This window comes from Taudactylus pleione, unplaced genomic scaffold, assembly GCF_031769625.1.
Source record: "Taudactylus pleione unplaced genomic scaffold, aTauple2 ptg001283l, whole genome shotgun sequence".
Classification (NCBI taxonomy): Eukaryota; Metazoa; Chordata; class Amphibia; order Anura; family Myobatrachidae; genus Taudactylus; species Taudactylus pleione.
The window spans coordinates 1,764,460-1,789,756 of NW_028285683.1; the positions used below are offsets into that span (position 1 = coordinate 1,764,460).

The 25,297-nt window shown below is 48.8% G+C and overlaps 1 protein-coding gene across 1 annotated transcript in view; it reads left to right on the plus strand.

The window, feature by feature from the left end:
- LOC148443397 (unconventional myosin-VIIa-like) overlaps positions 1 to 25,297 on the plus strand; it is a gene marked incomplete at its 3' end in the record, with an annotated part of 418,660 nt that overhangs the window by 378,527 nt on the left and 14,836 nt on the right. The window contains exon 10 of the mRNA XM_088462885.1: positions 7,075 to 7,191. Within this exon, the coding sequence (XP_088319011.1) occupies positions 7,075 to 7,191 (117 nt within the window). The remainder of the gene's footprint in view (positions 1 to 7,074; positions 7,192 to 25,297) is intronic.

Below are 25,297 nucleotides of genomic sequence, written 5' to 3' on the forward strand. Positions count from 1 at the left end.
AGCATTACTCTAATAGTGCTATCACAGCAGCTACATTACTCTAATAGTGCTATCACATCTACATTACTCTAATAGTGCTATCACAGCTACATTACTCTAATAGTGCTATCACAGCTACATTACTCTAATAGTGCTATCACAGCAGCTGCGTTACTCTAATGGTGCTATCACAGCTGCATTACTCTAATAGTGCTTTCACAGCAGCTGCTTTACTCTAATATTGCTATCACAGCTGCATTACTCTAATAGTGCTATCACATCTGCATTACTCTAATAGTGCTATCACAGAAACTTCATTACTCTAATAGTGCTATCACAGAAACTTCATTACTCTAATAGTGCTATCACAGCAGCTGCATTACTCTAATAGTGCTATCACATCTACATTACTCTAATAGTGCTATCACATCTGCATTACTCTAATAGTGCTATCACAGAAACTTCATTACTCTAATAGTGCTATCACAGAAATTTCATTACTCTAATAGTGCTATCACAGCAGCTGCATTACTCTAATAGTGCTATCACATCTACATTACTCTAATAGTGCTATCACAGCTACATTACTCTAATAGTGCTATCACAGCTACATTACTCTAATAGTGCTATCACAGCAGCTGCATTACTCTAATAGTGCTATCACAGCTACATTACTCTAATAGTGCTATCACAGCTACATTACTCTAATAGTGCTATCACATCTACATTACTCTAATAGTGCTATCACATCTACATTACTCTAATAGTGCTATCACAGCTACATTACTTTAATAGGGCTATCACAGCTACATTACTCTAATAGTGCTGTCACAGCAGCTACATTACTCTAATAGTGCTATCACCGCAGCATTACTCTAATAGTGCTATCACAGCAGCTACATTACTCTAATAGTGCTATCACCGCAGCATTACTCTAATAGTGCTATCACAGCAGCTGCATTACTCTAATAGTGCTATCACAGCAGCTGCATTACTCTAATAGTGCTATCACAGCTGCATTACTCCAATAGTGCTATCAAAGCAGCTGCATTACTCTAATAGTGCAATCACAGCTACATCACTCTAATAGTGCAATCACAGCTACATCACTCTAATGGTGCTATCAAAGCAGCATTACTCTAATAGTGCTATCACAGCTACATTACTCTAATGGTGCTATCACAGCAGCATTACTCTAATAGTGCTATCAAAGCAGCTGCATTACTCTAATAGTGCTATCACAGCTACATTACTCTAATAGTGCTTTCACAGCTACATTACTCTTAATAGTGCTATCACAGCAGCTTCATTACTCTAATAGTGCTATCACAGCTACATTACTCTAATAGTGCTATCACAGCAGCATTACTCTAATAGTGCTATCACATCAGCTACATTACTCTAATAGTGCTATCACATCTACATTACTCTAATAGTGCAATCACAGCTACATCACTCTAATGGTGCTATCACAGCAGTATTACTCTAATAGTGCTATCACAGCTACATTACTCTAATAGTGCTATCAAAGCAGCTGCATTACTCTAATAGTGCTATCACAGCTACATTACTCTAATAGTGCTATCAAAGCAGCTACATCACTCTAATAGTGCTTTCACAGCTACATTACTCTAATAGTGCTATCACAGCTACTTACTCTAATAGTGCTATCACAGCTACATTACTCTAATGGTGCTATCACAGCAGCTGCATTACTCTAATAGTGCTATCACCGCTACATTACTCTAATAGTGCTATCACAGCTACATTACTCTAATAGTGCTATCACAGCTGCATTACTCTAATAGTGCTATCACAGCTACATTACTCTAATAGTGCTATCACAGCAGCATTACTCTAATAGTGCTATCACAGCTGCTTTACTCTAATAGTGCTATCACAGCAGCTGCATTACTCTAATAGTGCTATCACAGCAGCATTACTCTAATAGTGCTATCACAGCTGCATTACTCCAATAGTGCTATCAAAGCAGCTGCATTACTCTAATAGTGCTATCACAGCTACATTACTCTAATAGTGCTATCAAAGCAGCTACATCACTCTAATAGTGCTATCACATCTGCATTACTCTAATGGTGCTATCACATCTGCATTACTCTAATGGTGCTATCACAGCTACATTACTCTAATAGTGCTATCAAAGCAGCTGCATTACTCTAATAGTGCTATCACAGCTGCATTACTCTAATAGTGCTATCACAGCTGCATTACTCTAATAGTGCTATCACAGCTACATTACTCTAATAGTGCTATCAAAGCAGCTGCATTACTCTAATAGTGCTATCACAGCTACATTACTCTAATAGTGCTATCACAGCAGCATTACTCTAATGGTGCTATCACAGCTACATTACTCTAATAGTGCTTTCACAGCTACATTACTCTAATAGTGCTATCACAGCTACATTACTCTAATGGTGCTATCACAGCAGCTGCATTACTCTAATAGTGCTATCACCGCTACATTACTCTAATAGTGCTATCACAGCAGCTTCATTACTCTAATAGTGCTTTCACAGCTACATTACTCTAATAGTGCTATCACAGCTACTTTACTCTAATAGTGCTATCACAGCTACATTACTCTAATGGTGCTATCACAGCAGCTGCATTACTCTAATAGTGCTATCACCGCTACATTACTCTAATAGTGCTATCACAGCAGCTGCATTACTCTAATAGTGCTATCACCGCTACATTACTCTAATAGTGCTATCACAGCTACATTACTCTAATAGTGCTATCACAGCAGCTTCATTACTCTAATAGTGCTATCCCAGCTACTTTACTCTAATAATGCTATCACAGCTACTTTACTCTAATAGTGCTATCACAGCAGCATTACTCTAATAGTGCTATCACAGCAGCAACATTACTCTAATAGTGCTATCACAGCAGCTGCATTACTCTAATAGTGCTATCACATCTACATTACTCTAATAGTGCTATCACAGCAGCATTACTCTAATAGTGCTATCACAGCAGCAGCATTACTCTAATAGTGCTATCACAGCTGCATTACTCTAATTGTGCTATCACAGCTACATTACTCTAATAGTGCTATCACAGCAGCTGCATCACTCTAATGGTGCTATCACAGCAGCATTACTCTAATAGTGCTATCACAGCAGCTGCATTACTCCAATAGTGCTATCACAGCAGCAGCATTACTGTAATAGTGCTATCACAGCAGCATTAGTCTAATAGTGCTATCACAGCAGCAGCATTACTCTAATAGTGCTATCACAGCTGCATTACTCTAATTGTGCTATCACAGCTACATTACTCTGATAGTGCTATCACAGCAGCTGCATCACTCTAATGGTGCTATCACAACAGCATTACTCTAATAGTGCTATCACAGCAGCTGCATTACTCTAATAGTGCTATCACAGCAGCTGCATTACTCTAATAGTGCTATCACAGCAGCTGCATTACTCTAATAGTGCTATCACAGCTACTTTACTCTAATAGTGCTATCACAGCAGCTGCATTACTCTAATAGTGCTATCACAGCTACATTACTCTAATAGTGCTATCACAGCAGCATTACTCTAATAGTGCTATCACAGCAGCATTACTCTAATAGTGCTATCACAGAAGCTTCATTACTCTAATAGTGCTATCACATCTACATTACTCTAATAGTGCTATCACAGCTACATTACTCTAATAGTGCTATCACAGCAGCTGCATTATTCTAATGGTGCTATCATAGCAGCATTACTCTAATAGTGCTGTCACAGCTGCATTACTCTAATAGTGCTATCACAGCAGCTGCATTACTCTAATAGTGCTATCACAGCTGCATTACTCTAATAGTGCTATCACAGCAGCTGCATTACTCTAATAGTGCTATCACAGCTACATTACTCTAATAGTGCTATCACAGCTACGTTACTCTAATAGTGCTATCACAGCAGCTTCATCACTCTAATAGTGCTATCACAGCTGCATTACTCTAATGGTGCTATCACAGCAGCTACATTACTCTAATGGTGCTATCACAGCAGCATTACTCTAATAGTGCTATCACAGCAGCTGCATTACTCTAATAGTGCTATCACATCTACATTACTCTAATAGTGCTATCACAGCAGCATTACTCTAATAGTGCTATCACAGCAGCTACATTACTCTAATAGTGCTATCACATCTACATTACTCTAATAGTGCTATCACAGCTACATTACTCTAATAGTGCTATCACAGCAGCTGCATTATTCTAATGGTGCTATCATAGCAGCATTACTCTAATAGTGCTGTCACAGCTGCATTACTCTAATAGTGCTATCACAGCAGCTGCATTACTCTAATAGTGCTATCACAGCAGCATTACTCTAATAGTGCTATCACAGCAGCTGCATTACTCTAATAGTGCTATCACAGCTGCATTACTCTAATGGTGATATCACCGCAGCTGCATTACTCTAATAGTGCTATCGTAGCTGCATTACTCTAATGGTGCTATCACAGCTGCATTAGTTTAATGGTGCTATCATTGCTGCATTACTCTAATGGTGTTATCGCAGCTGCATTAGTCTAATAGTGTTATCGCAGCTGCATTACTCTAATAGCGTTATCGCAGCTGCTACCATGTTACCAGCTGTGAGTCTCACCCTGAAGCACCCCCATTATTCATATTCTGTATTTTTGATGGATGCAATTTCATCCTAATTTTTTGGCCTATTCATCATCACTTGTTTTTCGCAAAAGCAGGTGTCAGGGGCCGCATTCATCACATTCCCAAATGTCCTTCAGCCCCCGATAATCTTCACAGGCTGCTGTTTACACTGCAGCCTGTGAAGAAATATTTGCCAGCCACAGTAGAGGGATCTATTAAGATCCCTCCCTGCTGTGTCTGCACTGCCGAGCCCCGGAGCTCTGCATACATGTGGTCACGCTGCCTCTGCTGGACTCACCGCCGGGAGAAGACAGGGAGACAGGTAAGAGGGAGCCTAAGGAGAGAATGTGTCGGCGGGGGCAGGCAGGAGTATAGGGGGGTCGCGGATTGGACACACGCGGGGGGGCAGGGAGGGAATGTAGGGGCCGGTTCAGACACCCGTGGGGGTTGGGGGCATGCAGTGTGTGGGAGACTTGCGGAGGTGGACCAGGTACTGCAGAGACACGGATAGGAGGTCAAGGCAGTGAGGGGGAGACACGGGGAGCAAGTGTCGGCAGGTGCAGGGAGAGCGGAGAAACCAGGGACAGTCAGCGGGCAGGGGAGCTCAGAGAGAGGAGACACCCGGGGAGGCAGAGACTGCAGGTTGGGAGAGGGGAGACACGGGGCAGAGGCAGCCGCCTGGGAGTGGAGACAGCACCGATAAATGGGAAAAGTATCACTTTAACGAAAAGCTGACTCCACAAAAAGACCAGCTTTTCGGAAGTGATACTTTTGTTAGGGAGGCGTGATGTTGGAGGCGTGATGTAGGAGGCGTGATGTAGGAGGCGTGATGTAGGAGGCGTGATGTAGGAGGCGTGATGTAGGAGGCGTGATGAAGGAGGCGTGATGTAGGAGGCGTGATGAATGGCTACAAAACATTTTCTAACCTTGCAGCGAATTTATAACATAATTATCACTAGTGATAATGATACAATGGTGAAATGGTGACTAGACCCCTCAGTATGAAATCATTGTGTACATATAGGGCCAAATACAATAACCTGTGATTTGCAGGCACCAGTGTGATTTTGGCACAGTAGCCGCTAGATTTAATGCACTAATTATTTCAATGTTGGTTTTGTCCTAAAACTAATTGCGGCTTCAAATCTATCAGCTGCTGTATATTAACGGAACTGTGCCTACAAATCGAGGTCATTACATTGGGGCCTGGTTACAGGCGGTGCTTAAAGTGGTCCCAGAGAAGTGGTGGAACTCAATCCTAACCCCCCCCCCCCCCCTCAGTGCTTTTTCTAATAAAGTAATAAAGGTGAAAAAAGGGCGTGGTCTCTATAGAAAGGGTGTGGGCACAATAGTATTCCCATTTCAAATCACGCCACACAGTAGCACAATCTTGATTCACCCCTGATTCACATTACACAACATAGTAGTGTCCCTTTATCATGTATGACACACAGCAGTGCCCCTTATACACAATGCCCATATTTGTGCCCCTTATACACAATGCTCACAGTAGTAGTGCCCCTAATACACAATGCCCACAATAGTATTGCCCCTTATACAATGCCCACAGCTGTAGTGCCCCTTATGCAATGCCAATTGTAGTGGTGCCCCTTATGCAGTGCCCCCAGTAGTGGTGCCTCTTATGCAGTGCCCCGTATATAAGTAATGCCCCCTGTAGTAGTGCCCCAACAGTAATGCCCCAAAGTAAATGTCCCCAAGTAAATGCTACCAGTAACAGTGCCCCCAGTAGTAATGCCTCCGAGTAAATGCCCCCATTAGTAATGCCCCCGAGTAAATGCCCCATTAGTAATGCCTCCGAGTAAATGTCCCCGGAACTAGTGACCCCTGATGTTATGTCCTCAATATGAAGCCACATACACACAGAAAAATAAAAAACAATACTTACCTTAAGCCCCGCTCCTGCATCTGCTGCCTCCGGTCCGCCTGGCTGCTCTGCTGGGCTATGGGAGAGACATCATGACTCCTCACCCATAGTGCCCGTGGGGGGAGCCGGAAGTCTGAGCTCAAGAGTGAGCTCCAGACTCCGGCTGCCGCTGCAGTTAGGGGGCCCGGCGCCCGCTGGTGACAAAATCTCAGCGGGTGCCCGGCAAATGGAGCCTCCCTGTGGCGCCGGGCTAAGGTGGGTCAGAGGAGGCGGAACTGGTTCCATCTCCTAACAGAAGTGACAGAACGCAGGTCCGCCCTGTTCCGGCCCACTTTAACCTCTGGTTACAGGAAATGTTACTGTCTAGATATTTTCTCCATGTACCTTTTACGTTACTTCCACCGAGGAGTCGTTTTTTACCTGTTCATTAATTGTTTCAAACATTTTTGTTTTGCTGATACTTAGGTTGTATTTTAGAAAACCTCATCACCAGACCTATGTGGCTATTATGTTTGTAGCTGTGCCCTTCCTTCCTCATATTAGTAACCGAAACATCTTCCCTCAGATGCCAGGGACTCCATTGCCCGCGTGGTTTACTCTCGTATGTTCGGTTGGATTGTCACCAAAGTGAATGAGCTTCTGGCTGACGATGTGGTGAGAGGAAGAGAAATGCAGGAGATCGGTGAGTGACTATCGCTTATTGGGAAGTCAGTAGGGAGGATCTGAGACAGCATAGACAAGTAATAATGACCATGGATGTGACTGAGCTAATGGACAGGAGGGATATGTCCACTATAAATCTCTCCTGGCTCTAAAGACAGATCTCTTCCCTGCAAACCAGTGATGTGATTGATATATATATATCTATATATATATATATATATATCAATGTGTGTGTGTGTGTGTATATATATATATATATATATCCATTTACAGATTCTGACAAAAGTGTAAAAACTGAAACGGTAATCTACTAATATGGAGTCCTGTCTCCTTCTTTGCTAGCTGCTATCAAGACCTGAGAGTGCCACCTATGATTCTTTGGATACAGATATATATATATATATATATATATATATATATATATCTATATTATAGCACCGCAGGGTTATCACATATCATGTAAATGTAGATTTGAGTATCATCAGCATAGAGATGATAATGGAGGTCAAAAGAGCTGATGAGTTCACCTAGAGAGGAAGTATAGAGGGAGAATGGGAGAGGCCCAAGAACAGAACCTTGGGGAACACCTACTGTAAGAGGCTATGGGGGGGAAGAGGAGTCATGAGAGGAAACTGAGAAAGATCGGTCAGAGAGGTAGGATGACAGTCTGCATATCCTTCACTCCCTTGGTCTATGTGACACTGCCCTCTCCTGGCTGCCATCCTACCTCTTTGACCGATCTTTCTCAGTTTCCTCTCATGACTCCTCTTCCCCCCCACAGCCTCTTACAGTAGGTGTTCCCCAAGGTTCTGTTCTTGGACCTCTTCAATTCTCCCTCTATACTTCCTCTCTAGGTGAACTCATCAGCTCTTTTGACCTCCATTATCATCTCTATGCTGATGATACTCAGATCTACCTTTCCTCCCCTGATCTCTCCCCCTCTCTTCTGACTTTTATCTCCAACTGTCTCTCTGCTATCTCTTCCTGGATGTCCCAGCAATTTCTTAAACTTAATATGTCTAAGACAGAGCTGATCGTCTTCCCACCCTCCCACATAATCTCACTTCCCACTATTTCTTTATCAATTGATGGTATTACTATCTCATCTAGTACCAAGGTGCGCTGTCTTGGAGTTATCCTGGACTCATCCCTCTCCTTCAAACCACATATCCAGAACCTCTCACAGTCTTGTCGTTTCCATCTCAAAAATATTTCTAAGATCAGACCCTATCTTACCCAGGATGCTACAAAAACCCTCATACACTCACTGATCATCTCCAGATTGGACTACTGTAACCTCCTCCTTTCTGGCCTCCCCAAATCCCATCTCTCTCCTCTCCAGTCTATCCTTAATGCTGCTGCATGGCTTATCTTCCTCTCCAAACGCTCTACTTCTGCCTCCCCTCTCCTGCAAGCCCACCACTGGCTCCCCTTCCCTTTTAGAACCCAATTTAAGGTTCTCACGCTCGCTTACAAAGCCCTCACCCAATCTTCCCCCATATACATCTCTGATCTCATCTCCCTTCACTCTCCTCTCTGCTCTCTTCATTCAACTAATGCACACCGCCTTTCATGCCAGCTGATTACTTCCTCCCACTCCCGCCTCCAAGATTTTGCCCCCACTGCTCCCCACCTCTGGAACTCTCTCCCACTCCCCATCAGACTCTCCACCTCTTTGCAATACTTCAAACGGGCTCTCAAGACCCATTATTTCATCAAAGCCTTCAAGCTATCATTCTAACTCCATGATACATACACCTTCCTCCCCATCTGTGTCACCCCTGTTTGTCTTCCACTCCCCTTTTAGAATGTAAGCTCTTATGAGCAGGGCCCTCTACACTCTTGTACTTCTGCCTACTTTAGTTTCATCTGCTTCTTACTCGCCACTAGGGCACCTAACACTTGGTTGCTTATGCTCTGTTGCTTATTTGGGTGTTATGGTCACTAATGTAGCAATATATATTATCCATGTTCTGTATTGTATTTTCTGTAAGTCGCTTGTCTACAACTTGTTTATGTGCTTTGTAAGGCGCTGCGGAACATTTGTGGCACCATATAAATAAATGATAATAATAATAATAATAATAATAATAATAATTGGGAGAGACCAAGTGAAGATGTGAGGGTGAGAAGTTTGGAGGCAGAGGATTCTGTGGGGATAGCAATTTTAATATTGAAGTCACCTAGGATAATGGAGGGAAGGCCTGAGGAGAGTGTCACAATTGGTGTCTGGGAGTTACCTGACTCAGGTGATGAACTGGATTCAGTGGAGACCGGCTTGACTGGAATCATGGATGATGTTAATAACTTTATTGCATAATAATTGTGTAGCAGTGAGAACTGCCTTTGATGATAAATGACAGGAACTAGAAACTTGAACCGTTGGAGTGGGACCAGTAGGAAACTTGGAGGAACCGGACTGGGACCAGCAGGAAGGCTTGCTGAGCTGGACTGGGTACCAGTAGGTAGACTTGGTGCGGCTGGGAAGCTGTAAGGAGAATGATGGTAGCATGGGAGCTACTTGATACTGCTGGGAAGCCAGAAGGAGAATGATGGTAGCACGGAAGCTACTTCATGCGGCTGGGAAGCCGTATGGAGAATGAGTAGATAACTGGACTCCAGGTATAATGGAGGACGACTGTATATCTGGTTAGGACCGGAGGATAACTGGACTCCAGGTGTAATGGAGGACGACTGGATTATCACCGGATAGGTCCGGCAGGTACTGGACTCCACGTAAATGGAGGATGGCTGGTTCACCGGTTAGGACGGTGAGGTGACTGGACTCCACATAATTGGAGGACGGCTGTTTCACTGGTGTGAACCAGTAGGATTTCCAAATGCGCCAGGTATAGTTATTAGCAGGATTGCTAGATGAACTGGTCTAGGAACCAGCAGGTTTACTGGGTATGCCAGGTATTGCTGTTAGCAGGATTTGTGGGTATGCCAGGTATTGCTGTTAGTAGGATTTCTGGGTATGCCAGGTATTGCTGTTAGCAGGATTTCTGGGTATGCCAGGTATTGCTGTAAGCAGGATTCCTGGATTTGCCAGGTATTGCTGTAAGCAGGATTCCTGGATTTGCCAGGTATTGCTGTTAGCAGGATTTCTGGATATGCCAGGTATTGCTGTAAGCAGGATTTCTGGGTATGCCAGGTATTGCTGTAAGCAGGATTCTTGGATTTTCCAGGTATTGCTGTAAGCAGGATTCCTGGATTTGCCAGGTATTGCTGTAAGCAGGATTCCTGGATATACCAGGTATTGCTATTAGCAGGATGACTGGTCTGAGAACCAGCAGGTTTTCCAAATGCACCAGGGGTTGCTGCCAGCAGGAACCTGGGATACACTAGTACACAGAGAGACAGCAATAGCACAAACTGTACACCACAGGAAGTAATAAGATGTTCAGGCACAGAATGCTATCAGACGAGGATGTATATACCCTGGGTCTGGCAGGAATTGGTGGATAAGGTCAGGTGGTCTGGTAGTAGCACTCTGAGTGGTGGAGGGCACAACATGCAGAGGGAGCAATCATCTCTGCAGTACTGAGAGTCAGAACTACACCTGCGATTCCAAACAAGGCTAGCAGTGCTCACAGACAGAGGAGGGCCCAGGTGAATAATCACTGTAGAAAGGAGAGCACAGTCCAAATGCACACACAGAAGTGTTACAGCCAGTATGATTTAGAGCAGATCTCCCAGGCGAATTGCACACAAAGATCCATGGAGCAGCTGGCAGAGGTAAGTCTCAAGGCAAAAGGTAAAAACTAGCCAGGGTTGTGACAGAGAGAAAGTGAGGGAGCCAGGAAGCAAAGTTGCCAAGGAACTTAGAGGGAGGGCCAGGGGGACGGTAAATGACAGCTACTTGGAGGTGTACTGGGTGGAAGAGGCGTATAGCATGGACTTCAAATGTAGAGAATGTAAGGGATAGTTCAGAGGGAATGGGTTGGTATGAGTAACCAGGGCATAGGAGGACCCCAACACCACCACCATGGCGACCCCCAGGTCGTGGGGTGTGGGAAAAAGTGAGGCCCCCAGAGGAGAGAGCTGTAGGAGAAGTAGTGTCAGAGGGTAAAATCCAGGTTTCAGTAATGGCTAGGAGATTCAGGGAGTTGGAGATGAAAAGGACATGGGTTGGGATCAGTTTATTACAGACTGACCTGGCATTCCAGAGGGCACAGGATAGAGAGACAACGTTTGTTGTAGAGATTTGAATGAGATTATCAGGGTTGCTGTAGCGTGGAGGTGAGATTAATTTGGGGGACCGAGATGAATAGAGTGTAGCGATGGTGCTAGAAGGGGAGCCAGTAGAAGGTGGGCAGGAAGGGAGATTAATGATATATGGATGGATGTGGGTTGAAGTGACATGGAGAGGGGGGTGAGAGGAGGGATTAGCAGTGAGGTAGTAGGACCCCTGTGGAGTATAAGAGAATGAAAGTGGAGTAATGGGAGAAGATGGGGAGGAAGTTAAACAGAGGAGAGGAGATAAGGGGAAGAGGAAGTGGAAGAGACAAAGGGGTAAGGATAAAGGTGGAAGCAAGGGGCAGAACAAAAGATTAGGTAGACACTGAGTGAGGGTGGGAGTTGAAGAAAACATGGTCATGGTAAGGATGATGTAACTAGAGGAAGAGAAAGTTGAAAGTAGGATGAAGAAAGAATGTAATGCTGGCCACACACACAGCGATATTTTACCCCATCTGGCCGATTCCGACACATTGGAATGATAGATCATGTAAAATATGGCCAAATCCTGAGTAAATCGTGAGTCCCCACTCAGGATCACGATGCGATGCGCGTCCCCGCTGGTCGCACATCACATCGTCAGATCTGCCGTGCAGTAGGGCAGTTCTGACAATCTAGGACGCGATGCACTGTGACAGTCTGACTGCAGGAGAGATCGTATGAAGATTGGACACCAAATTGTGTGCAGACGTGTGCAGAGCTGCCGGGGAGAGTTTCAAGGGAAATCGTACACAAATCATACACATCGGCTCATCGTGTGCACATCGCTATGTCTGTGGCCAGCTTAAGAGTGCAGATTTCCAGAAATGCAAGTAAGAATACAGTGTGGTAAAAATGTGTACGTAATATAAAAGTGTATTATTCAGTATAATAAAAGTGGAGATTCGGTGGGAGCAGAAATTAAATAATAAAATAGACAGTGGTTGGAGCTAGATGATATAAGACTTTATTGAATCAAGTTAATAAAACGGATGTTGTTACAGGAAGTTGTACAAAAGACCGGTATCCACGTTTTTAATGGCCATTGAGGGAATTTTTTACTTTATTAATATAAAAACCTTCATTTGTATAAAAATCCTTTCGGTTATTCAAAATGAATAGAAATTGATAAAAAGGTGCCACTTAGGGAAATAACAGAATATAAAAAATATATATATATATGTATGTGTGTGTATGTATGTATGTATATATATATATATATATATATATATATATATATATATATAACAATATAGAGAATATAAAATATGGATACAATTTCATTCTTTCTCAGGTCTCCTGTTACGTCACCTCCTCTCCAGTTTTTTTCCAGGAGATTTAGGTTTAGGCTGCGGGGGAGGGGGGGTTAGGTTTAGGCACTTAGGGGGGGGGTTAGGTTTAGGCACTTAGGGGGGGGGTTAGGGTTAGGCACTTGAGGGGGGAGGTTAGGGTTAGACACCCCTATGGGAGGGTTAGCGTTAGGGGGTAGAATTAGGTTAGAACATACTTAACTTTTGACAATCTGGATTTTCACGCTCATTACACATGGTATCTAATAATACAGTAGCTTTGGGTGATTAAAGCTGAAGTCCCAGCCACAGGTGATTGCTCCTGTTGGCAGGTAAGTGGCTAGCAGCCTGCGAAGTGGTCCCATCTCAACATAGGCAGTCTCCAGCAGATATGGGTAGAGAAGCAGTGTCTTACACCGGTATGGGCAGCACAGATGGTGTAATGGTTAGCGTTACTGCCTCACAGCACTGAGGTCGTGGCTTTGATTCCCACCACGGCCCTAACTGTGTGGAGTTTGTATATTCTCCCTGTGCTGGCGTAGGGTTCCTCCCCCACTCTAAAAATATACTGGTAGGCTAATTGGCTTCCACCATAAATGGACCCTAGTGTGTATGTGCGATAGGGAATATAGAGTGTAAGCTCCACTGGGGCAGGGACTGATGTGAGTGGCAAAGTATTCTCTGTAAAGCGCTGCAGAATGTGTGCGCTCTATAAATAACTGGTAATAAATAATAATAAATAAGTACCCAAGTCATGTCCCCCAGGGCAGCTGTAGTTAAAGATATAGTGATAGAGCCGCCAAAATCACAGCATGATGCCCCAGTAAAGGACAGAGCACAGTCTCCTGCTAAAACAGCACAGCAGGTGCACTACTGATACCAGTCACCCAGACCTAACCACCCTCCCTGCCCTGGAATCCAGGGCATTTGCCTCACCCTCTTTATGCCACTGGCCAAAAGCGATTTCTTTTTTTTTTAGTCCTTCAGTAATTGCCCCTTCCTAGCCCCCTCCCATACAGGCCAGGTGTATGCAGGACTCCTGATATAGGTGACTGGTGCACCCTCACCCCAGTCTCACCCACTGAGCTCTGTATCTCCTGCACAGTGATAGTGGTCTCTTCCTAGCCCCCCTCCCATACAGGCCAGGTGTATGCAGAGCCCCTGATATAGGTGACTGGTGCACCCTCACCCCAGTCACAGCCACTGAACTCTGTATCTCCTGCACAGTGATAGTGGTCTCTTACTAGCCCCCCTCCCATACAGGCCAGGTGTAAGCAGAGCTCCTGATATAGGTGACTGGTGCACCCTCACCCCAGTCTCTTCCACGGACCTCTGTATCTCCTGCACAATTATAGTGGTCTCTTCCTAGCCCCCCTCCCATACAGACCAGGTGTATGCAGAGCTCCTGATATAGGTGACTGGTGCACCCTCACCCCAGTCTCAGCCACTGAGCTCTGTATCTCCTGCACAGTGATAGTGGTCTCTTCCTAGCCCCCTCCCATACAGGCCAGGTGTATGCAGAGCTCCTGATATATGTGACTGGTGCACCCTCACCCCAGTCTCATCCACTGAGCTCTGTATTTCCTGCACAGTGATAGTGGTCTCTTCCTAGCCCCCTCCCATACAGGCCAGGTGTATGCAGATCTCCTGATATAGGTGACTGGTGCACCCTCACCCCAGTCTCAGCCACTGAGCTCTGTATCTTCTGCACAGTGATAGTGGTCTCTTCCTAGCCCCCTCCCATACAGGCCAGGTGTATGCAGATCTCCTGATATAGGTGACTGGTGCATCCTCACCCCAGACTCAGCCACTGAGCTCTGTATCTCCTGCACAGTTATAGTGGTCTCTTTCTAGCCACCCTCCCATACAGGCCAGGTGTATGCAGAGCTCCTGATATAGGTGACTGGTGCACCCTCACCCCAGTCTCATCCACTGAGCTCTGTATCTCCTGCACAGTGATAGTGGTCTCTTCCTAGCCCCCCTCCCATACAGGGCAGGTGTATGCAGAGCTCCTGATATAGGTGACTGGTGCATCCTCACCCCAGTCTCAGCCACTGAGCTCTGTATCTCCTGCACAGTGATAGTGGTCTCTTCCTAGCCCCCTTCCCATACAGGCCAGGTGCATACAGAGCTCCTGATATAGGTGACTGGTGCACCCTCACCCCAGTCTCAGCCTCTGAGCTCTGTATCTCCTGCACAGTGATAGTGGTCTCTTCCTAGCCCCCCTCCCATACAGGCCAGGTGTATGCAGAGCTCCTGATATAGGTGACTGGTGCACCCTCACCCCAGTCTCAGCCTCTGAGCTCTGTATCTCCTGCACAGTGATAGTGGTCTCTTCCTAGCCCCCTTCCCATACAGGCCAGGTGCATACAGAGCTCCTGATATAGGTGACTGGTGCATCCTCACCCCAGTCTCAGCCACTGAGCTCTGTATCTCCTGCACAGTGATAGTGGTCTCTTCCTAGCCCCCCTCCCATACAGGCCAGGTGTATGCAGAGCTCCTGATATAGGTAACTGGTGCACCCTCACCCCAGTCTCAGCCACTGAGCTCTGTATCTCCTGCACAGTGATAGTGGTCTCTTCCTAGCCCCCCTCCCATACAGGCCAGGTGTATGCAGAGCTCCTGATATAGGTAACTGGTGCACCCTCACCCCAGTCTCAGCCGCTGAGCTCTGCATCTCCTGCACAGTGATAGTGGTCTCTTCCTAGCCCCCTCCCATACAGGCCAGGTGTAAGCAGAGCTCCTGATATAGGTGACTGGTGCACCCTCACCCCAGTCTCTTCCACGGACCTCTGTATCTCCTGCACAATTATAGTGGTCTCTTCCTAGCCCCCTCCCATACAGACCAGGTGTATGCAGAGCTCCTGATATAGGTGACTGGTGCACCCTCACCCCAGTCTCAGCCACTGAGCTCTGTATCTCCTGCACAGTGATAGTGGTCTCTTCCTAGCCCCCTCCCATACAGGCCAGGTGTATGCAGAGCTCCTGATATATGTGACTGGTGCACCCTCACCCCAGTCTCATCCACTGAGCTCTGTATTTCCTGCACAGTGATAGTGGTCTCTTCCTAGCCCCCTCCCATACAGGCCAGGTGTATGCAGATCTCCTGATATAGGTGACTGGTGCATCCTCACCCCAGTCTCTGCCACTGAGCTCTGTATCTCCTGCACAGTGATAGTGGTCTCTTCCTAGCCCCCTCCCATACAGGCCAGGTGTATGCAGAGCTCCTGATATAGGTGACTGGTACACCCTCACCCCAGTCTCAGCCACTGAGCTCTGTATCTCCTGCACAGTGATAGTGGTCTCTTCCTAGCCCCCTCCCATACAGGCCAGGTGTATGCAGGACTCCTGATATAGGTGACTGGTGCACCCTCACCCCAGTCTCACCCACTGAGCTCTGTATCTCCTGCACAGTGATAGTGGTCTCTTCCTAGCCCCCTCCCATACAGGCCAGGTGTATGCAGAGCTCCTGATATAGGTGACTGGTGCACCCTCACCCCAGTCTCATCCACTGACCTCTGTATCTCCTGCACAGTGATAGTGGTCTCTTCCTATCCCCCTCCCATACAGGACAGGTGTATGCAGAGCTCCTGATATAGGTGACTGGTGCACCCTCACCCCAGTCTCAGCCTCTGAGCTCTGTATCTCCTGCACAGCGATAGTGGTCCCTTCCTAGCCCCCCTCCCATACAGGCCAGGTGTATGCAGAGCTCCTGATATAGGTGACTGGTGCACCCTCACCCCAGTCTCAGCCTCTGAGCTCTGTATCTCCTGCACAGTGATAGTGGTCTCTTCCTAGCCCCCTCCCATACAGGCCAGGTGTATGCAGAGCTCCTGATATAGGTGACTGGTGCACCCTCACCCCAGTCTCAGCCTCTGAGCTCTGTATTTCCTGCACAGTGATAGTGGTCTCTTCCTAGCCCCCCTCCCATACAGGCCAGGTGTATGCAGAGCTCCTGATATAGGTGACTGGTGCACCCTCACCCCAGTCTCATCCACTGACCTCTGTATCTCCTGCACAGTGATAGTGGTCTCTTCCTATCCCCCTCCCATACAGGCCAGGTGTATGCAGAGCCCCTGATATAGGTGACTGGTGCACCCTCACCCCAGTCTCAGCCACTGAACTCTGTATCTCCTGCACAGTGATAGTGGTCTCTTACTAGCCCCCCTCCCATACAGGCCAGGTGTATGCAGAGCTCCTGATATAGGTAACTGGTGCACCCTCACCCCAGTCTCACCCACTGAGCTCTGTATCTCCTGCACAGTGATAGGGGTCTCTTCCTAGCCCCCCTCCCATACAGGCCAGGTGTATGCAGAGCTCCTAATATAGGTGACTGGTGCACCCTCACCCCAGTCTCAGCCTCTGAGCTCTGTATCTCCTGCACAGTGATAGTGGTCTCTTCCTAGCCCCCTCCCATACAGGCCAGGTGTATGCAGAGCTCCTGATATAGGTGACTGGTGCACCCTCACCCCAGTCTCAGCCACTGAGCTCTGTATCTCCTGCACAGTGATAGTGGTCTCTTACTAGCCCCCCTCCCATACAGGCCAGGTGTATGCAGAGCTCCTGATATAGGTGACTGGTGCACCCTCACCCCAGTCTCAGCCGCTGAGCTCTGCATCTCCTGCACAGTGATAGTGGTCTCTTCCTAGCCCCCTCCCATACAGGCCAGGTGTAAGCAGAGCTCCTGATATAGGTGACTGGTGCACCCTCACCCCAGTCTCTTCCACGGACCTCTGTATCTCCTGCACAATTATAGTGGTCTCTTCCTAGCCCCCCTCCCATACAGACCAGGTGTATGCAGAGCTCCTGATATAGGTGACTGGTGCACCCTCACCCCAGTCTCAGCCACTGAGCTCTGTATCTCCTGCACAGTGATAGTGGTCTCTTCCTAGCCCCCTCCCATACAGGCCAGGTGTATGCAGAGCTCCTGATATATGTGACTGGTGCACCCTCACCCCAGTCTCATCCACTGAGCTCTGTATTTCCTGCACAGTGATAGTGGTCTCTTCCTAGCCCCCTCCCATACAGGCCAGGTGTATGCAGATCTCCTGATATAGGTGACTAGTGCACCCTCACCCCAGTCTCAGCCACTGAGCTCTGTATCTCCTGCACAGTGATAGTGGTCTCTTCCTAGCCCCCTCCCATACAGGCCAGGTGTATGCAGATCTCCTGATATAGGTGACTGGTGCATCCTCACCCCAGACTCAGCCACTGAGCTCTGTATCTCCTGCACAGTTATAGTGGTCTCTTTCTAGCCACCCTCCCATACAGGCCAGGTGTATGCAGAGCTCCTGATATAGGTGACTGGTGCACCCTCACCCCAGTCTCATCCACTGAGCTCTGTATCTCCTGCACAGTGATAGTGGTCTCTTCCTAGCCCCCTCCCATACAGGCCAGGTGTATGCAGAGCTCCTGATATAGGTGACTGGTGCACCCTCACCCCAGTCTCAGCCTCTGAGCTCTGTATCTCCTGCACAGTGATAGTGGTCTCTTCCTAGCCCCCTCCCATACAGGCCAGGTGTATGCAGAGCTCCTGATATAGGTGACTGGTGCATCCTCACCCCAGTCTCAGCCACTGAGCTCTGTATCTCCTGCACAGTGATAGTGGTCTCTTCCTAGCCCCCCTCCCATACAGGCCAGGTGTATGCAGAGCTCCTGATATAGGTGACTGGTGCACCCTCACCCCAGTCTCAGCCACTGAGCTCTGTATCTCCTGCACAGTGATAGTGGTCTCTTCCTAGCCCCTCTCCCATACAGGCCAGGTGCATACAGAGCCCCTGATATAGGTGACTGGTGCACCCTCACCCCAGTCTCAGCCTCTGAGCTCTGTATCTCCTGCACAGTGATAGTGGTCTCTTCCTAGCCCCCCTCCCATACAGGCCAGGTGCATACAGAGCCCCTGATATAGGTGACTGGTGCACCCTCACCCCAGTCTCAGCCTCTGAGCTCTGTATCTCCTGCACAGTGATAGTGGTCTCTTCCTAGCCCCCCTCCCATACAGGCCAGGTGCATACAGAGCCCCTGATATAGGTGACTGGTGCACCCTCACCCCAGTCTCAGCCTCTGAGCTCTGTATCTCCTGCACAGTGATAGTGGTCTCTTCCTAGCCCCCCTCCCATACAGACCAGGTGCATACAGAGCTCCTGATATAGGTGACTGGTGCATCCTCACCCCAGTCTCAGCCACTGAGCTCTGTATCTCCTGCACAGTGATAGTGTTCTCTTCCTAGCCCCCCTCCCATACAGGCCAGGTGTATGCAGAGCTCCTGATATAGGTAACTGGTGCACCCTCACCCCAGTCTCAGCCACTGAGCTCTGTATCTCCTGCACAGTGATAGTGGTCTCTTCCTAGCCCCTCTCCCATACAGGCCAGGTGTATGCAGAGCTCCTGATATAGGTAACTGGTGCACCCTCACCCCAGTCTCACCCACTGAGCTCTGTATCTCCTGCACAGTGATAGTGGTCTCTTCCTAGCCCCCTCCCATACAGGCCAGGTGTATGCAGAGCTCCTGATATATGTGACTGGTGCACCCTCACCCCAGTCTCATCCACTGAGCTCTGTATTTCCTGCACAGTGATAGTGGTCTCTTCCTAGCCCCCTCCCATACAGGCCAGGTGTATGCAGATCTCCTGATATAGGTGACTGGTGCATCCTCACCCCAGTCTCTGCCACTGAGCTCTGTATCTCCTGCACAGTGATAGTGGTCTCTTCCTAGCCCCCTCCCATACAGGCCAGGTGTATGCAGAGCTCCTGATATAGGTGACTGGTGCACCCTCACCCCAGTCTCAGCCACTGAGCTCTGTATCTCCTGCACAGTGATAGTGGTCTCTTCCTAGCCCCCTCCCATACAGGCCAGGTGTATGCAGATCTCCTGATATAGGTGACTGGTGCATCCTCACCCCAGACTCAGCCACTGAGCTCTGTATCTCCTGCACAGTTATAGTGGTCTCTTTCTAGCCACCCTCCCATACAGGCCAGGTGTATGCAGAGCTCCTGATATAGGTGACTGGTGCACCCTCACCCCAGTCTCATCCACTGAGCTCTGTATCTCCTGCACAGTGATAGTGGTCTCTTCCTAGCCCCCCTCCCATACAGGCCAGGTGTATGCAGAGCTCCTGATATATGTGACTGGTGCATCCTCACCCCAGTCTCAGCCACTGAGCTCTGTATCTCCTGCACAGTGATAGTGGTCTCTTCCTAGCCCCTCTCCCATACAGGCCAGGTGCATACAGAGCCCCTGATATAGGTGACTGGTGCACCCTCACCCCAGTCTCATCCACTGAGCTCTGTATCTCCTGCACAGTGATAGTGGTCTCTTCCTAGCCCCCCTCCCATACAGGCCAGGTGTATGCAGAGCTCCTGATATAGGTGACTGGTGCACCCTCACCCCAGTCTCATCCACTGAGCTCTGTATCTCCTACACAGTGATAGTGGTCTCTTCCTAGCCCCCTCCCATACAGGCCAGGTGTATGCAGAGCTCCTGATATAGGTGACTGGTGCACCCTCACCCCAGTCTCAGCCTCTGAGCTCTGTATCTCCTGCACAGTGATAGTGGTCTCTTCCTAGCCCCCCTCCCATACAGGCCAGGTGCATACAGAGCCCCTGATATAGGTGACTGGTGCACCCTCACCCCAGTCTCAGCCTCTGAGCTCTGTATCTCCTGCACAGTGATAGGGGTCTCTTCCTAGCCCCCCTCCCATACAGGCCAGGTGCATACAGAGCTCCTGATATAGGTGACTGGTGCATACTCACCCCAGTCTCAGCCACTGAGCTCTGTATCTCCTGCACAGTGATAGTGGTCTCTTCCTAGCCCCCCTCCCATACAGGCCAGATGTATGCAGAGCTCCTGATATAGGTAACTGGTGCACCCTCACCCCAGTCTCAGCCACTGAGCTCTGTATCTCCTGCACAGTGATAGTGGTCTCTTCCTAGCCCCCCTCCCATACAGGCCAGGTGCATACAGAGCCCCTGATATAGGTGACTGGTGCACCCTCACCCCAGTCTCAGCCTCTGAGCTCTGTATCTCCTGCACAGTGATAGTGGTCTCTTCCTAGCCCCCTTCCCATACAGGCCAGGTGCATACAGAGCCCCTGATATAGGTGACTGGTGCACCCTCACCCTAGTCCTCAGCCTCTGAGCTCTGTATCTCCTGCACAGTGATAGTGGTCTCTTCCTAGCCCCCCTCCCATACAGGCCAGGTGTATGCAGAGCTCCTGATATAGGTGACTGGTGCATCCTCACCCCAGTCTCAGCCTCTGAGCTCTGTATCTCCTGCACAGTGATAGTGGTCTCTTCCTAGCCCCCCTCCCATACAGGCCAGGTGTATGCAGAGCTCCTGATATAGGTGACTGGTGCACCCTCACCCCAGTCTCATCCACTGAGCTCTGTATCTCCTGCACAGTGATAGTGGTCTCTTCCTAGCCCCCCTCCCATACAGGCCAGGTGTATGCAGAGCTCCTGATATAGGTGACTGGTGCATCCTCACCCCAGTCTCAGCCTCTGAGCTCTGTATCTCCTGCACAGTGATAGTGGTCTCTTCCTAGCCCCCCTCCCATACAGGCCAGGTGTATGCAGAGCTCCTGATATAGGTGAATGGTGCACCCTCACCCCAGTCTCCGCCTCTGAGCTCTGTATCTCCTGCACAGTGATAGTGGTCTCTTCCTAGCCCCCTCCCATACAGGCCAGGTGTATGCAGAGCTCCTGATATAGGTGACTGGTGCACCCTCACCCCAGTCTCAGCCTCTGAGCTCTGTATCTCCTGCACAGTGATAGTAGTCTCTTCCTAGCCCTCCTCCCATACAGGCCAGGTGCATACAGAGCCCCTGATATAGGTGACTGGTGCACCCTCACCCCAGTCTCAGCCTCTGAGCTCTGTATCTCCTGCACAGTGATAGTGGTCTCTTCCTAGCCCCCTTCCCATACAGGCCAGGTGCATACAGAGCCCCTGATATAGGTGACTGGTGCACCCTCACCCTAGTCCTCAGCCTCTCAGCTCTGTATCTCCTGCACAGTAATAGTGGTCTCTTCCTAGCCCCCCTCCCATACAGGCCAGGTGCATACAGAGCCCCTGATATAGGTGACTGGTGCATCCTCACCCCAGTCTCAGCCACTGAGCTCTGTATCTCCTGCACAGTGATAGTGGTCTCTTCCTAGCCCCCCTCCCATACAGGCCAGGTGCATACAGAGCCCCTGATATAGGTGACTGGTGCACCCTCACCCTAGTCCTCAGCCTCTGAGCTCTGTATCTCCTGCACAGTGATAGTGGTCTCTTCCTAGCCCCCCTCCCATACAGGCCAGGTGTATGCAGATCTCCTGATATAGGTGACTGGTGCATCCTCACCCCAGTCTCAGCCTCTGAGCTCTGTATCTCCTGCACAGTTATAGTGGTCTCTTCCTAGCCCCCCTCCCATACAGGCCAGGTGTATGCAGAGCTCCTGATATAGGTGACTGGTGCACCCTCACCCCAGTCTCAGCCTCTGAGCTCTGTATCTCCTGCACAGTGATAGTGGTCTCTTCCTAGCCCTCCTCCCATACAGGCCAGGTGCATACAGAGCCCCTGATATAGGTGACTGGTGCACCCTCACCCCAGTCTCAGCCTCTGAGCTCTGTATCTCCTGCACAGTGATAGTGGTCTCTTCCTAGCCCCCTTCCCATACAGGCCAGGTGCATACAGAGCCCCTGATATAGGTGACTGGTGCACCCTCACCCTAGTCCTCAGCCTCTGAGCTCTGTATCTACTGCACAGTGATAGTGGTCTCTTCCTAGCCCCCCTCCCATACAGGCCAGGTGTATGCAGAGCTCCTGATATAGGTGACTGGTGCATCCTCACCCCAGTCTCAGCCTCTGAGCTCTGTATCTCCTGCACAGTGATAGTGGTCTCTTCCTAGCCCCCCTCCCATACAGGCCAGGTGTATGCAGAGCTCCTGATATAGGTGACTGGTGCACCCTCACCCCAGTCTCATCCACTGAGCTCTGTATCTCCTGCACAGTGATAGTGGTCTCTTCCTAGCCCCCCTCCCATACAGGCCAGGTGTATGCAGAGCTCCTGATATAGGTGACTGGTGCATCCTCACCCCAGTCTCAGCCTCTGAGCTCTGTATCTCCTGCACAGTGATAGTGGTCTCTTCCTAGCCCCCCTCCCATACAGGCCAGGTGTATGCAGAGCTCCTGATATAGGTGAATGGTGCACCCTCACCCCAGTCTCAGCCTCTGAGCTCTGTATCTCCTGCACAGTGATAGTAGTCTCTTCCTAGCCCTCCTCCCATACAGGCCAGGTGCATACAGAGCCCCTGATATAGGTGACTGGTGCACCCTCACCCCAGTCTCAGCCTCTGAGCTCTGTATCTCCTGCACAGTGATAGTGGTCTCTTCCTAGCCCCCTTCCCATACTGGCCAGGTGCATACAGAGCCCCTGATATAGGTGACTGGTGCACCCTCACCCTAGTCCTCAGCCTCTCAGCTCTGTATCTCCTGCACAGTAATAGTGGTCTCTTCCTAGCCCCCCTCCCATACAGGCCAGGTGCATACAGAGCCCCTGATATAGGTGACTGGTGCATCCTCACCCCAGTCTCAGCCACTGAGCTCTGTATCTCCTGCACAGTGATAGTGGTCTCTTCCTAGCCCCCCTCCCATACAGGCCAGGTGCATACAGAGCCCCTGATATAGGTGACTGGTGCACCCTCACCCTAGTCCTCAGCCTCTGAGCTCTGTATCTCCTGCACAGTGATAGTGGTCTCTTCCTAGCCCCCCTCCCATACAGGCCAGGTGTATGCAGATCTCCTGATATAGGTGACTGGTGCATCCTCACCCCAGTCTCAGCCTCTGAGCTCTGTATCTCCTGCACAGTGATAGTGGTCTCTTCCTAGCCCCCCTCCCATACAGGCCAGGTGTATGCAGAGCTCCTGATATAGGTGACTGGTGCACCCTCACCCCAGTCTCAGCCTCTGAGCTCTGTATCTCCTGCACAGTGATAGTGGTCTCTTCCTAGCCCTCCTCCCATACAGGCCAGGTGCATACAGAGCCCCTGATATAGGTGACTGGTGCACCCTCACCCCAGTCTCAGCCTCTGAGCTCTGTATCTCCTGCACAGTGATAGTGGTCTCTTCCTAGCCCCCTTCCCATACAGGCCAGGTGCATACAGAGCCCCTGATATAGGTGACTGGTGCACCCTCACCCTAGTCCTCAGCCTCTGAGCTCTGTATCTACTGCACAGTGATAGTGGTCTCTTCCTAGCCCCCCTCCCATACAGGCCAGGTGTATGCAGAGCTCCTGATATAGGTGACTGGTGCATCCTCACCCCAGTCTCAGCCTCTGAGCTCTGTATCTCCTGCACAGTGATAGTGGTCTCTTCCTAGCCCCCCTCCCATACAGGCCAGGTGTATGCAGAGCTCCTGATATAGGTGACTGGTGCATCCTCACCCCAGTCTCAGCCTCTGAGCTCTGTATCTCCTGCACAGTGATCGTTGCCTGTCCGTGGCTTTCTCATACCTCTCCTTCTTGCTCTGATGCTGAGGTACAAGGCACGCCATGTCTAGGCAGTGCCTGTTGGGTAAGATGCAGCTTCTATTTTCTCAGAATCCATCCAACACTGCTCACTGGGATATCCAAACACTTGGATATTATTTTGTAGTGTTTTTCTTCCCTTTTGCATGTCTTTAACTTTATCTGTAATAGTCTTAGAATGCTCTTTGGTTTATTGTCAGAGCTTTCCTTCAGATTCACAGTATGAGCAATGTTATTTGAATAAGATCTACATTGGTTTACTGCTTCAATATACCTTACCACCTTGATAGCTTACTTAACTTAAGATATAATTAAATAAAGACACGGACACCAGAGCTTGGCTAAAAAGGTCACAGCTTTTTATTTATAAATTAATCAACCTAACCAGGGTGGCTAAGAGACGCTGCAAACTCAGTTCTAGCTTTCACCTTGATCAAATCTCGGAGGACGACTTAAAAGTCCCCCCTCTAGACGTACTATTGATGTGAGAGTCTCACTTCCCTCTTGGGCCAATCCGAGGTGCTACCGTACAGCCAGCACCTGGGTCCCCCCGCACAGAGAAGGACAAATTCGCCAGGGGCAACGAGGGTCAGTGCCCCCACAAAGTTGTATTACGCCACCTAAAGCCACTGAGTTGCAGCGTACTCCCGCCAAAGCCAGGCCCTTAGAGAGACTGGCCCGCCACCCAAAAGAAAAACTAGCCCAAAAACGAGAACAAGTCTTTCTCAAACAAAGCTGTACCCAAATCCTTCAGATGCACTCCATCATTCCGAAAAAACTTCCCAAGCTCACCTACAAGAAAACCATGACTAATCACCCTTCCATCGATGGACTCAACATGCCTTGTAATCGCTACATTCACGCACCCCTCTCCATTTCACAACGAGGCATTATTTCCGACCATACAATCCAAACAGACGGCCATCTTAAACAAATCTCATCCAACACCTCACGAAGCCTCTCAATCAACTCAGCCCCTTTCAACTGACCCACATCATTCCCTCTAACATGCAACACCAAGAATTTTGGGATTCCCCATTTCGACACTGATGACACAATCGACACCGACACCGACTCAACCCGCAACTTCTCACACCAATCCATCGAATACTAACA